The sequence below is a fragment of the Tachysurus vachellii genome, chromosome 26, assembly GCF_030014155.1.
Source record: "Tachysurus vachellii isolate PV-2020 chromosome 26, HZAU_Pvac_v1, whole genome shotgun sequence".
In the NCBI taxonomy this organism is placed as follows: Eukaryota; Metazoa; Chordata; class Actinopteri; order Siluriformes; family Bagridae; genus Tachysurus; species Tachysurus vachellii.
In genome coordinates, this window is record NC_083485.1 from 5854658 (window position 1) to 5869832 (window position 15175).

At 38.4% G+C, this 15175-nt stretch overlaps 1 protein-coding gene across 1 annotated transcript in view; it reads left to right on the top strand.

Annotated features, from left to right (window-relative positions):
- Nucleotides 1-15175, top strand: part of si:dkey-34e4.1 (carboxyl-terminal PDZ ligand of neuronal nitric oxide synthase protein) — a 58338-nt gene that overhangs the window by 30523 nt on the left and 12640 nt on the right. The window contains exons 7-10 of the mRNA XM_060863361.1: nucleotides 2175-2320; nucleotides 10063-10209; nucleotides 13147-13312; nucleotides 14123-14396. Of these exons, the coding sequence (XP_060719344.1) occupies nucleotides 2175-2320; nucleotides 10063-10209; nucleotides 13147-13312; nucleotides 14123-14396 (733 nt within the window). The remainder of the gene's footprint in view (nucleotides 1-2174; nucleotides 2321-10062; nucleotides 10210-13146; nucleotides 13313-14122; nucleotides 14397-15175) is intronic.

The following is a 15175-nucleotide window of genomic DNA, read 5'->3' on the forward strand; positions in this document are numbered from 1 at the left end:
TCAGCCGTGTGGAAAAGATTTAAAATAAAAATGTCCATTTAAGAGTTCGGGACCTTTCTCCATTTTTCTGTCCCCACTAGTTCCTTCATGTTGCAGTTTGTGTGAACTCTGCAACAGTCTTTGGCCCACCCCAAATGCTCTTACCATACAAGCCAGTACCGATCAACATCCCACCCCTCCAGTGACCCTTTTTCTGTGTGTGTATTCGGAGCCAGTGAGCAACGGACTTTCATAATAATAATAATAATAATAATAATAATAATAATAATAATAATAATAACAAAAAAACTAAAATAACTGTGTTAATTCATGATAAAATAATTGTCGGTGGTAATTAATTAATGCGTTGATGCGATAATAACCTGTTAAAGTGGTTTATATATATTTGTATATATATTTATTTATATATAATAATCAGGGTTAGGTTAATAATCACGCGTCCTGGAAATCCTGGAAAATTAATGACCAATGTTCCAGTCCTGGAAAACACATGGAAAATGAGAGAAAACATAAATTGTCCTGGAAAAAATCTTGTTGTCCTGGAAAATTATTATTTTTAAATGTTCTTGATCATTTAAAGAACAGTTTACAACTGGTCAAAACAATTAACGTTAGTAACAGAAAGCGCTCTGTTCAGGGACGCTGAGTTTTGACGGGTTTTTTTGTTATGCTGTTTAATCTCGCTGTGACGGATGACGCTGTCTTGTGTTGGTGGCTTCATGTGCTAGGAATGGTTTAAGTGCTCGAATGTTTTCAGCAAATGGTGACGGGTAAGCAGGTTATATTAACCTTGTTAATCTGAATATCATGTGCAAGGGGAATGCACAGCAAACTAAAGCATGCATGACGGCATTGGCCTGAGAAAGGAGAGGGTATTAATATGTGCGGTCTTTTTATTTTATAAATGTTGAAATTTCATTCACATGACATGACTTCATTTAATGACTTCTGAAAACAGAGGACAGGAAATTTGCAGACAATCTAGCAAAGACCTACAAGCAACCACTGTAGATGTTGAAAGTGGCAATCAGGAAAGCACAGCTTTTCAAGTATCCAATACAAATGAAGAGGCAACATGCTCAGGCCCACAAAGTAACTCAACACTGTCAACGTTCTTTTCCAGCCAAGCTGTGCTTGAAGCCGAGATTCATTAGGTAATCAAAATGGTCAGGTCACACTACTCATTCAACTCCAGCTCTGATGTGTCAGTCATTTTTAATCAAATGTTCCCAGACAGTGGTATTTCCTTTGAAGTTCTGTGCTCATCGATGGGTAGAAGACTTGGCAGTTCCAGAGAGAGCAATCGAAATTTGGCCCACAGTGCAGATGTACATCAACAGCCATAGGAAACGTCCGAAAAGTAAAGTTCCATCATCAGCATCATACTGCACAGTAAAGGAGGCTACTGCAGACCCTCTTTTTGTAGCTAAGCTCCATTTTTTTGCATTTGTTACTAGACAGCTGAAGCCATTTTTGGAAAAATTCCAGACAGACGCTCCAATGGTTCCTTTTTTAGCAAAGGAGCTCGTCAACCACGAGAGGCTTGCTATCAAGCTATATCAAAAGGGAAGAACTGGAAAAGTTAAAGACACCTCTCCAACTGCTAATAGTAGATCCACAAGACAAAGCAAACCATGTACCACTTAAACAGCTTGACACTGGATTTGGTACGAAGCAAGCTTTAGAAAAGGCATCTGATGAAAACCTCTTTTTTTCCTAAATTTCCAGGAAAAGTCCTGGAAAATGATCTCTGAAAAAGAGCGGGAACCCTGATAATATTTATATTTTATATATAATATAATATAACCCAGATGATTATATATATATATATATATATATATATATATATATATATATATATATATATATATATATATATATATATATATATATAATCACTTTGAACAAAATCAAGGATAGAAGATACTGACTGCAGAGTGCTTTTCCTTTGCCGTGAACTATATTTTACTGGCCGTCAGTGGCATTTTTTTGGTGTATTTACAGCCCAAGGCAAATTTCAGTTTGATATATTGACATGTGGTTAAATAAAACTGCCAGATAGTAGCGCATACATCCAGGCTTAGAAGCGCTCAATTTCTGTATTAAATCGTCACTACGCATGCGTAACTCCGAATACAGCCCCGTATTTCTTTGCAATGTGTTGTTTCTCACAGGCCAAGAGTTGACCGGAGCTGAGCGCATCAGTTGTATAGAAATGGAGATGAAGCCGCTGCCAGCCAGTGTTTGTGAACAAGCCATTACTGACGTCCTTCAGAGCCTCTCAGAGCTGAACATGGTGAAGCCAGGAAAAACTCTCCAGGTGAGAATGTCTGGATATGGTTAGCTTCTGTATAGACGCGTATGAGATGGTAACACATACAGTTCAGTTGTTTCACATGATATAGTCTGACAGATGACATTTAATGTAATCTTCCTGTCAGAGGAAGCTCTCTCACAACCTCACACACTCCTCTTTAGCTCTTCTGCATCCATGAGGCATTTATTTGACAGTAGTATTTGATAGTATTATTATTAGGTCCATAAACATTTGTTTTCATGGTTGCATTATTACAACTGAAGCAAGAGGTAATAATAAAGCTCAAATTCACATTAAGGTAGGCTTTTAAGCTGCTTATCTGAATTGCGTCAGGTGACTATAATGTCATCTTTCAATAAAGAGTTGTGTAAGGAAACGGCTTGAGGCTTTCTGAAACCGGTCCAGGGCTGAAACGAGGGCTGGTGCGGACATGAAACGCTGGATTTCAGTATATTCCAGTCTAATACTTTGATACGATTCCTGCAGTTGATGTTGACTGATATTGCACGAATTACGCATTAAATGTAGGACACAGTGTCTCTGATGGATCACACAAGCTTTCAGCAACAGAATCTTCCAGAGAGTCGGCTCAATTGCTAAAAAGATGCCAGTATTGCATCAGTGTCAGCTGTGTCGCCAGAACCCAGGGCTCCTACATAGGGATCGGATTAAAAATAGACAAAGTGGGATTGGTGGTGCATAGATTGTCAAGCCATTCTCTGAAACAGCATATATGTACAGTGAAATGAATGATTACATTTCAATGAAAGATTGTACTAATCGTTAAGAAATAACGAATTAAATTGCGTATAGTTTAGAGATTCCTTTTGAGAGGCATCTTAAGGAAATACACTACAGTTGAAAAACACTACAAAACCACTTTTTTCTTTTATTTGCAGGCTTTATATGGTTTATAAAGAGAGTCGTGAGATATATTTGTGACAATGAGACACTGACATGGTTTTCAGGGACCTGCAATGTGATTGAAGTGGGTGGAGTTTTTTCAGCACTTACATTATATATTTATATTACCAAAGTGTAAGACAAGTCATGTAAGAGATTTCATTCTGTAGTATCTTGTCTCTTGTTTACACTAGATCCCATGGCTACAGTAATAAAGAGCTCCTTTATAACGATATGATGGCTATACGTAAATTCCTTAAGATAATTAGTGCGGCAAAAACAGCATGGCTGGTTTCAGCAGTTTCTCTGCAAGATGCAAGGTGCTTTTTATAGCAAGGATAAGAATAAGAAGGCGTAGGCCGCCCTGCTGCTGGATTTGATTATCCTGTAGGCAAAGTGTCGCTTCCCGCTGATGCCACTGACTACGCTGAAATGCCAGTGATGCTTTCTGACCATGTAGGATTACACAGCTGTAGCCTCAAGCAAAAGCTTCTAAGCCTGAAAATAGCACAAGCACCCTTAGACCAGCAACAACAAGAAGCTACCGCAAGTTACGAAGCACGCTGTTCCGTTCCAATCCACTTCCAGAAGTCATTCATCAATCGTGGCATCTCTGAAAAGAGCAGCCGCCTACGATGTGATGTGTAATTAATATTAAAAAAATGACAGCTTCCTCAAACGAGCATGACAATGATTTATAGCCTGAATTCACTTAGACACAGGGCAATGAAAAAACAGCCAAGCAACACAAACCCCTTCCTCATCTAGGCTGTACAGAAAAAGGACTGTAATTCAGAATTGCCTAAATGGTACGCCAATATTTAAATACAAACGGTGCGTAAATATTGGCAATAATTTACAGTGATAAAAAGTAACTTATTCTGTTTCTAAACTTCTGTAAAGCTTTTTATCTCTAACATTTATCCCTGATGAGCAAGACTGGGGTGACGGTGGTGAGGAAAAACTCTCTGAGATGATATGAGGAAGAAACCTTGAGAGGAACCAGGCTCCGAAACCTCATCCTCATTTGGGTGACACTGGACAGTAAATAATGTAAATGTAAACTAGATTTGTAAAGTTTGATGTTGGCTTTGACGATGGCTTTGACAAACTTTGATGTTGGCTTTGACGATGCAAGTATTTGCAAAGGCCGGTGCGTTTTGGAGGCGAGTGGACAGAAAGCTAGGGTGCCAAAACATTTGGAGGTAAGTGGAGATGAGCATGTGACGTCATCCGAATACTCTTGAGGTAGTTCCACACATTGGGCTGAGTGTTTTGATATGTCACATGTCCATGTTGTGCTAATTATTGATTTTCACGTGATATCACGTGACGTCACATGACGTGATCAGAATACACGTGAGGCAGTTTCCCTCATTGTGCTGAGTGTTTTGATATATCACATGCCTATGTTGTGCAAAATTTTTATTTTCACGTGACATCATGCGACGTTTCATGACGTCATCAGAATACACGTGAGGAAGTTCACCTCATTGTTCTGAGTGTTTTGATATGTCACATGTCAATGTTGTAAAAAGTTTTTTGATTTTGCATATATTAGGGGCGGGGCTGCGGCACAACCGGAAGGCCAGTCGGTACACCAGTTTAAACCTTTGTTCAGAGTATCACCCTAAAGGAGCTGGCCGAGTTTGGTGTAGATAGTTCGAAAGCTTGCCAAGTTATAAACCTCCAAAATTTATAATGGGAGTCTATGGGGAAAAAAGGCCACTTTGAGACCCGGTACCGGAAGTACCGGTACTCAGATCGCTTACAAAAGTAATAGCAACAAACTTCAGACCAGGGTCTATAACATATCCGAATTTGGTGCATGTGGCTCGAAAGCCCTAGGCCGCATTCAATTTTATAAATTTTTGTCTAAGCTTAAATAGGAAAACAGAATGTTGGCTTCTACAAAGCCAACATAATAAAGTCCTTTCTACAACAGTTTGTAGTCAAGTGGAATTGTGCAACCTTAACCCTAACAGGTCGGCGTCATTTCTGAGGTCACTGCACACTTGACACTAATCCCTTCCCTTCCGACACAATGGCAGTTCACTTTAGTGTGGTCCAAGTGATTGTGTTCCAAGTGCTTCTGTTCTCAGTAATATCATGTGCTGTCCATACAGATCCTTGACCAGCAGAGTGTACCACCAAGTGACGAGACTCCAACCAGGGGTAGGGCGTCAGGATGGATCAGATAGTTCCGGAAAGAAGTAGTGGATGTCTGTCGATCGGCGTTATCCGCCAACTTGCGTATAAAATAGCTCTTGATCCAGAACATGCTTATAATTTTTCATTTTATTTTTTAGATTAAGTGTCTACAGTTACTCTCGTCCACAACAGAAAGAAATTTTTTTTGAACTCCTTCTTGATAAAATTAGATTGACAAGACAGTGATCTTGATTTTTTATTTTTTAATTTTTTTAAATTCGTCTAATCCCGAAACCTGGAATGTTTCTCGTGGATTTGGAAGGCAGGTCTTGAAATACTGGTCAGAGTGTCTGTTTCAGACAGATAAAAGGAGCAAGAGAAAGAACAGATGAATGGATGGATGAATTATGGTAATTGCAATCTCCGTTTTAACTAGCGAGGAAATAACGGCGGTCTTTTATGTTCATCGAGGGCTATCCAAAATATCCACAATGACATTATTAAGATCGTGCACTTTTGTTCTTGTCGTGCATTTCAGCATTTTACTATCAAGCCACAGCATAAAATGTACAGGACAAGAACGTTCTGTTGTAGTAATGTAATCTTTTAGCTACCTCTACTGGACACAGTGAGCTGTTGCAATGGAAAAAAAAAAGACATTGCAGCCTGGATAGGTTTTGGTCTTGGCGTCAAACGCCATTCTTTAAAAAAATATTTGCTTATTATATCCACTTGTCCACAAAAACCCTTTTTTTTCTAGCTTCATTAACGTTGCTTCTATTACTTCTCTAAATACATGATTTATTATTATGTGAATAGTAATAGTGTTATTGTGTCTCTTTATCAAGTGACAAAAAGTCCAAATTCAATTAAATGGGTTTTTTTTTTTTTTTTTTGCATTTTGAAAACATTTGCCAATAGATTTTGTTTCTTTCTCTTTTTTTTCTTGAAAAGTTTAAGTGACATTTATTCTGACATCCCCAGTAATGAATGAAAGGTAGAATTTCAAAAAACAATATATTATGAAAAAAATAGATGACCTAAGCCAGCTAATCTACCAATAATCACACATGAATAGAACAGATCCAGAAAAGACAAAGAAACTAAACATGGTCTTTAGATGAGAAGTAACTGGATAATAAGTAATAAGCAGGTTGAAATGCTTTAATCTTTGGCACTGGTGTTGGAGAGGCCACAAGAAAATTTTCACTATAAGTGTGAAATTTTACGGATTTAAGATATTCAGAATGTTCCCACACAGACGGTTTGTTCTGATCCGTCTTTCTTTTTATGTATATATTCATTTGACAATCAGTCTATAATATAGTTTTAGTCTGTAATTTAATCAGGGTTCCCACGCGTCCTGGAAAACCTGGAAATCCTGGAAAATTAATGACCAATGTTCCAGTCCTGGAAAACACATGGAAAATGAGAGAAAACATAAATTGTCCTGGAAAAAATCTTGTTGTCCTGGAAAATTATTATTTTTAAATGTTCTTGATCATTTAAAGAACAGTTTACAACTGGTCGAAACGATTAACGTTAGTAACAGAAAGCGATCTGTTCAGGGACGCTGAGTTTTGACGGCTTTTTTGTTGTATGCTGTTTAATCTCGCTGTGACGGATGACGCTGTCTTGTGTTGGCGGTTTCAGGTGCTAGGAATGGTTTAAGTGCTCGAATGTTTTCAGCAAATGGTGACGGGTAAGCAGGTTATATTAACCTTGTTAATCTGAATATCATGTGCACTTAAGTGGAATGCACAGCAAACTAAAGCATGCATGACGGCATTGGCCTGAGAAAGGAAAGGGTATTAATATGTGCAGTCTTTTTATTTTATAAATGTTGAATGTCTTTAAAAGTAATCCATCCACACAGTCCCCAAACCTGTTTTATGGGCGATATAAGAAGTCAAAATTAGATATTCTACTAACGCGATGCACAGCGAATCATACATTGAACAATTATTTGCATGCTCAAAGTGCAGCACAGACTAGTGTTGTAAACATAAGGCGAAGGCCGGTAACATATAATAGGTTTACTTTTATAAACTTAAAAACACGTTTGCAAATGTGATATTGATTTTTGCAACAGTTCACTAAACAATAAGTTAAGTGACTTCCTTTCTAACCTTCACTAATCATAGTAGTTCCAAACAAAGCCGGAGCAGAACGTGAAAGTGAATAAATACCATAAATACGTCATAAATACCGTCATAAATACCGTCATTTTCTTTATTCCTAAATGAATACGTATTTTGAATGACTCATTTGAAAGAGCTCTTTGTGTGTATCTGGTGTTTTTCTAATTTTATAGTTAAGTAATAGCCATGAAGTGTACGTTGTTTTTAAGACTTCTGGAGAGAAGAACATACTACTTTAGGCTGTGAATCTGTGATCCTTGTCTTTTTTTCCTAAATTTGAAATGTCCTGGAAAAGTCCTGGAAAATGATCTCTGAAAAATAGTGGGAACCCTGTTTAATGTATTGGTTGGTTAATTTATACCAAGGCATGACATCAGTAGTCCTACGCAGTGTACCTCAAGTACAGCTCTAAAAACTACTCGAGAACAATAATAGCTGTTGCTAGGTCACGTTTTCCTGCAGTAAGCACTTAGACTGTAATGCATTTTAATCTGTTCCTAAAAAAAAAAAAAAAAAAAAGCCACAAACTCATTCTAGCTGTGAAGACATTGCTGCATCAGCCCTGGTATTCAAGTCAAGCCAAGAAGCTTTTATTGTCATTTCAACCATATATAGCTGACGCAGAACACAGTGAAATAAACCAGTTTTTCCAGGACCATGGTGCTACATAAAGATTTGTGCTTTTCATTCACTTTGAGTGATTTGAATACATTATCTAATGAATCTTTATGTTAAATTGTGCCAACGTGCCACACGTGGAGTCTCGTCTTACTGTATGTACCAGTTTCTTGTTAGCTAATCTGTTGTTTCTTTGCTGACATGAAGAGGAACTTCGATGTGACGTGATCTCCTCAGCTCATCCACCCCAGAATTCAACATATATTGAGTTTTGAGATGCTTTTCTACTCACTACGGATGTAAGGAGTTGGTAACCGAGTTAACTTTACACAAAGGCAAGATCTATGAAGACATGGTCCAAGACCTGCTGAAGCCTACTGAACACCTTTGGGATGAATTGGAAAGCTACTCAGATTCTCAGAGCAATTAAACCGGAATTGACGGATCTGAGAGACTGTGATATATATACTGTATAAACAGGTTTGAGTTTGCAGTATATTTGGTGAGAGTTTAGTAACCTCCACCAGCCAGTGAAGATGAAGCCGTCCAGCCAGATGTTAATAAATCTTATCTGAACCTGTATAATAAAGTATTGTGATACCAATAATACTGAATAAAGGAAACAATGTTTAGGAAAGAACTGGTCTGCTGAAAAAGACACTTTTTTAGTCTAATTAGTTTTGGCAGAAATTGAATATCCCATTATTTTATTCATTTCCTGAAAAGATATTGCTGAATTTCCTAACTTGAGCTTTTGAGGAAAATCTGGTACATTATCTGGATTGTTGTTATGGATATTTCATGGACATTTTGAACACCTTTTTGGCTCCACCTACACACTGAGTGGCATTGTTTCTATTGGAAACAGAATTCTATTCTATTTGTGAAGAAGAAAAGATTTTATTTATTTATTTATTTATTTTATGACAGGCCAGAAGGAGATAATAATTCGTTTTAATTAAGTCTGAGGCATGTTCTGTGTTTCTGTCCCCAGAGACCCATGACAGCTTCATCTCCGAGCTCTAAGCAGACAGGCCAAGGCTACTTAGAGAAAATGAGTTTTTTGTGCTTCAAGTATAAACGTGTTTGCGCTCAGAACACTTTAATGAGCTCCTTAAAGTTAGCAGGGTTCGAATTTTTATGTTTAAATGGCATGACGAGAAATTTTTTTAAGCGCCTTTATAGGAAAGTTTCGTTTTAAAAGGCGCTTTGAGTGGCTGTGTGACGTGCCTTTTTTCTGTGCTGCTTTATGGACTTAATGACTTTGTTAAAACTTCATTCAGTTCACATTTTACTTTTGATCAAGTCTGACTGATCTGATGCTGTGCACAAGGGGCCACCGTAGGACCACTGACCAGATATTTTTTGTTACTCGGCCTTAGTAATAAAACTCCTTGAGGGCATGATGTTATAGGAAAATAATCAACAGGGTGTCCTGTGGAATGATGCATAGAGTTGTAAATTTTACCCCCAACGTTGATTTCCCATTAACAGCACGTCTCAGATCTGCATTGTTTTAAATTTTAATGAATTAGTTAACGAACGACATCACACATTTTATTCGTTTAACGATGTGGAACGACCACAAAACAGGTTTCTCTTATCACTTAAACTGCAACAGCTGCAAACAGTTGTTCTCGCACGACCCTCTATTTAGACAGAATAAGACAGATAGTAAGACAGAAAACGCAAACCACAGAGTAACAAATAATCTTCTTATCTCTTAACACTTCACCAAAAAATAAACAATCATGCATCCATCATCCATTTGTTTACTACATTGTTACTATAGAAGCATTAACATAGTAAAGTTGTGACAGAAGGTAGGAGCGCTTCGTCCACCACAACGTTAATTCACACAACACAAAATAATGCCTTCCATATGTTTGTAAATAGTTCTCCATAATCCTTCCTTCGCTGTCTTTTTTATAGGAACTAGAGGAGATGCCTCTTCATCCTCTGACTCCCAGCAGCCCTCGTTCTCTGTCACGCACACCACTGGCTGACCAGCACCATCTCCATTTATTACAGCAGCAGGTACTACAGCAGCAACAGCAAGCTCAAGTCGCAGTGGCACAGGTAAGACACCACACACACACACACACACACACACACACACAAAGACACTTCAGATGTTCAGAAACTCTTAACTGGCAGTGTACACCAGCATTATTTCTCATGGGATTTTTTATCAGGTTCTTATACAAGAACCTTATTGACTGCTTGAAATAAATCACACTGTTATAAGTGAAAAAAGATTCATTGCTTCATGGTATGGCACATGGTACATGGTATCTCTCTCTCTCTCTCTCTCTCTCTCTCTCTCTCTCTGTCTCTCTCGGTAGGTCCACTGATTTCTTTATTATTGCACAATTGATAAATTCTGCTACATCTATCCCTAAAGTTAGAAACAAAAGGATAACCTTTAATAAAACTGCATTCATTGCAATAAGTGATTTATTAAAAATATTTAATATATAGTCTTCAAACTGACATGTATAAAAATCATTATGGGGACATCCAGTTCTCACAAAGGCACACAAACAATATAACATTTTCATCACAAAGAGCTAAAAATCTACACTACACAGGTACACACACACACACACACACACACACACATTGATTTCTTTATTACCATTGATACTTTATTACCGTTGATACACTTTTCCCCAACCTTAGAAACAAGAATACACCCAAACATACGCAAGAAAAAATGATAAATGTCTCGTCTGATCTTTTTTGGGCTAATTTGCATTGACATTATGATTACACTCATAGAGCTAACATCTGATTCTAAAATGCATTCATGTTATTTCACTCTCAGTTTCTGTGTGTGATGAGATTCAGCAGCACTGACCAGCTGCTCCATTATGGCCTATGGAGCTGTGTTTAATCAAATATTCATAAACCACACACACACACTCACACACACACAGAATGAGCCACCTTCCAAAAGTCATGTCACAACATAAAGCAATAAACTTTTCCCATAACCATGTGAGCCTACGTAACCATGCAGGCAATTTTAAAAGCATAAATCTGCCAATCTTGTCTTTTGATTTTTTGCAACATCAAAAGTTTAATCTCTATTGCTGAAAAAGAGACAATAAGGTACTTACTACAATAAGGTACATGTCGGGTTGTCGGTTCTATAACGTTAAGTTATTAAAAATCTCAGCAGTGTGCATCCCAGTGAAAAGGAGCTTAAGATTAAGCATTCTTTTATTTAGGCTATTGAACTTGGCTTGAGGCATCTCTGGAAAATTGTCCGTAGTGTGTGATTGTGTGAGTGAATGAGAGTGTGTGTGTGTGTGTGCCCTGCGATGGGTTGGCACTCCGTCCAGGGTGTATCCTGCCTTGATGCCCAATGACGCCTGAGATAGGCACAGGCTCCCCGTGACCCGAGGTAGTTTGGATAAACGGTAGAAAATGAGTGAGTGAACTTGGCTTGACTTCCCAGACAACACACACACACACCGCTCACTGCTCAGGGACAGGGCAAATGAGAGCAAGACTACCTATAAATACATACATTTACATTTAGACCATATGCCCTAATCCAACCTGTATTTTATCTCACTTTTATGACTGAGCGATTGAGGGTTTAAGGGCCTTGCTCATGGGCCCAGCAGTGTCAGCTTGGTGGACCTGGGATTCAAACCCACAGACTTCCAATTGGTAGTCCAACACCTTAACAAAAAGGCTGACTGTGTCTCAGGCTTTGGGGGTATTTACAGTGGCTTTATATCTACAATAATCTTCATTATTCCAGCTACTAATAAAGAGCCTGTACCTTTTGATAAAAGCAGATCATAATACACCAAAAGTTCACTCTGGTACCATAGGGCAAGAACATTCAGTGTTTCAAGCATCATTAGTTCTTAACATCAAGCCAAAGTAAGAGTGAATTAAATACAGTATATTTGATATGGACAAACTTTCTGTTACTAATAAGAATGCTTTGTGCACAGACTGGAACATCCAGACACGAAAGTGTTACAGCAGTTTAACTTAGAAAGGGAACACAAGTATGAACTAGATTTTCAGCACGATGTAACGACATTAGCGCAGTATACAGAGTTATTAATGTGCAAGGGGAAGTTTGGTACAGAGAAGCACAAGACATAAAATATACCGATTTATGCCTCGTACAATCTGAAAAATATTATAGGTTGGCAGTTTAAAACTGTACTTTTATATATGATATATCTAAAATAGCATAAAATAAGAGACAGGAGTCATTAATCCCACAATGTAAAGAAATTCTTACTTTTTGTGCTTCTTTCGTGTCAGAAATAAGCTGGAAGAAGTTACACAGGAACCAGCGTCTAATGTCATTTTACACACGCTCACATTCATTTATCTGCCGTCTGTTTAATGCTACAAGCATTTAATTGGAGTAATAAAGATTTAGCACTTTTCCAATTTGACACAACCTCTTTAAGTGAATAGAATGAAGAAGGAACTTTAGGGATGGGAAATATTATTCTTGTTGTTTTCCTGTATGTGAAAGTTGGGTTTTTATATGAAAATATCTCCAAATTTTCAACATTATGACTTAATGAATGAATTAATGAATAGTATCGTTCCTTTCATATATATATATATATATATAACATACATCAACATATTTCCTGCCCGAATGCAGCCTGGAATATGGGCAAATCTTAGTAGATCAGACCATAATATTGACCTGATCTGCTGATTTGAAACAGACTCTAGGCATCCATCTATTTTCTCAGACAGCAGATATGTAATCAGGGTTATTGCTTTTGGGAAATGCAAACAAAACTAATAAAAGTCTAAAAGAAAGCAGAGCACTGTCCTCCCACACTGTTCGCATACTGTATGGTGTGTGTGTGTGAGAGAGAGAGAGAGAGAGAGTATGAGAGAGTGTGTGTGTGTGTCAGAGAGAGAGAGAAATATTCCCAAAAAAAAAGAGTCTGATTAGCCGATCGTTATCTGACCACCTCTAGTTACTCTTCACTCACCTGATCTTCTCCTTTATGGCAGGTGCAACTGCTGAAGGATCAGATAGCAGCAGAGACGGCTGCCAGGATGGAGGCTCAGGCCAGGAGCCACCAGCTGCTGCTGCAGAACAGAGACCTGCTACAGCACATAGCGCTGCTGGTCCAACATGTCAGTGAGCTGGAGGCCAAGGTCAATGGCCATGCAAAGAGTAAGAAACACACACAAGTACACACTTACACTACCACGTGTCAGCTATTCACTATTCATGCCCATGATTCGAAGCTGTGATTGCAAAGAAAATAAATTTGAGATTTTTTTTAATTAAACCCAGTCCCCTCCATACTACTGGTATCATACTATACACCAAAGACATTCGAGTTTGAGATCACATGATGGACAAGAGATTTTTTATTTATTTTTTTTGCTTGTTTGTTTCCTGTTATTTACATCTACAACATGTGAGATTAAATATAAGTCCCTCTGGAAAAGGGCATTGTGTCAAATGCTAAAAAAAATGTAAAATTGGAGTAAATAACTCAACAATTTGAGAGTATATGACATAGTACAATGTGAGACTTAGGGTCATGTTTTACACACACACACACACACACACACACACAAACACACAAATCTTTAGTCAGTCAGGAACTGAAGCATGATACAACCGTTTTTTGGACTTTAAGAATAAATCTTATCCGGGAAGCCAGAGATGGAGAACACGAGAGCTAGATGGAGATTAGATTAAATTAGACTCTCAGATTTCGGCCCACACCTAAAAGTCTGGTGCGTCATTTGTTTGGATGAGATGTTCAGCTTTTATGGAGTCAATCTTTCAAAGGTAATTCATTCCAGAGAGTTCACCAGGTCATCATCACTGGGCCAGATGCCAAAACCTGTGCAAGTGTGTTGCCTGCACGTCTTAGAATGAATCATTTAGGCATGTGCAGGTAGATTGATTTGTTTTTAACTGACTCATTTTTTTTCTGATGAACGTTTTCTCCACCACATTCTCCTTCAGATGAAGACTGGCGAAGCTCGTCATCCTGTTCTCTCTCTCTTAACCTGAAAAACCACTACAGTTCAGACCAGCCTATCACCTCAACACCGGCAGGAGAGCTCCAATCACCACCTTATACCATGACCTACGCTGAGTCCTACCTCAGCCTGCTCAGAACAGGAACGTCTCGTACCTTCACGGCCAACGGCAAGCCAGCAAACACCGGACACAAGCAGAGAACGGGCAGTACGAGCAGCGACTTCACCCAGCTTAATTCAGCAGCAGTGGATCAGCGGTATGTGGGACACGTTTTAGCTCATAACACACAGAGAGGCTTATATATGAGCACAAATCTGAAATATATTTGGGATGGCGCTCTTTGCTTTTCTCTCAACTCCATTCTCAGCTCTTTCACTTGGCAGTTGCATAAATAATCGACACTTTTTGTCTCTCACACGGCGGTTGTTTAACACTACCATTTTAACGTAATCACTCTACTTGAAGTCTTCTTCCGTTAGGTCTTTGCATGTTAGAAAAAATCTACCTCAGGTTTTGGCTTGTTCTGCATCATCTCAACATGACTGTAAAGAGTTATTTGAGTTACCATAGTCTTCCTGTTGGCTCAAGCGCTTAGCAACAGACACAGACACTGCACTGAACACCTTTGGGATGAATTCTGGCACAGACTGTGCACTAGGTCTTCTAGTCCAACATCAGTGCCTGAATAATCCTCTTTTGGATGAATGAGCATAAATCTTTATTCTCAAAATAAAATAAATCTTAATTTCAAACAACGTACACCCCCCCTTTAAACATCTAATCAAATGGTCACAAGTTCAAATATCAGGATCCCAGAACTACCAAGAATCGTCAGATCCTAGGACCACCAAGGTGGCCCCTGCTGGGCCCTGGAGCAAGACCTTTAACTGGGATACATGTAAGTTGCTCCTGATTGACTGAGAGTGTCTGCAAAATTGGGTTTAACTGGAAAAAAAATGAATGTAGAAGTTGTGACACTCAAACAAGTTATAGAGAGCTCTTTACATCTGAGAGATCCGCCGCCATTTTATTTCA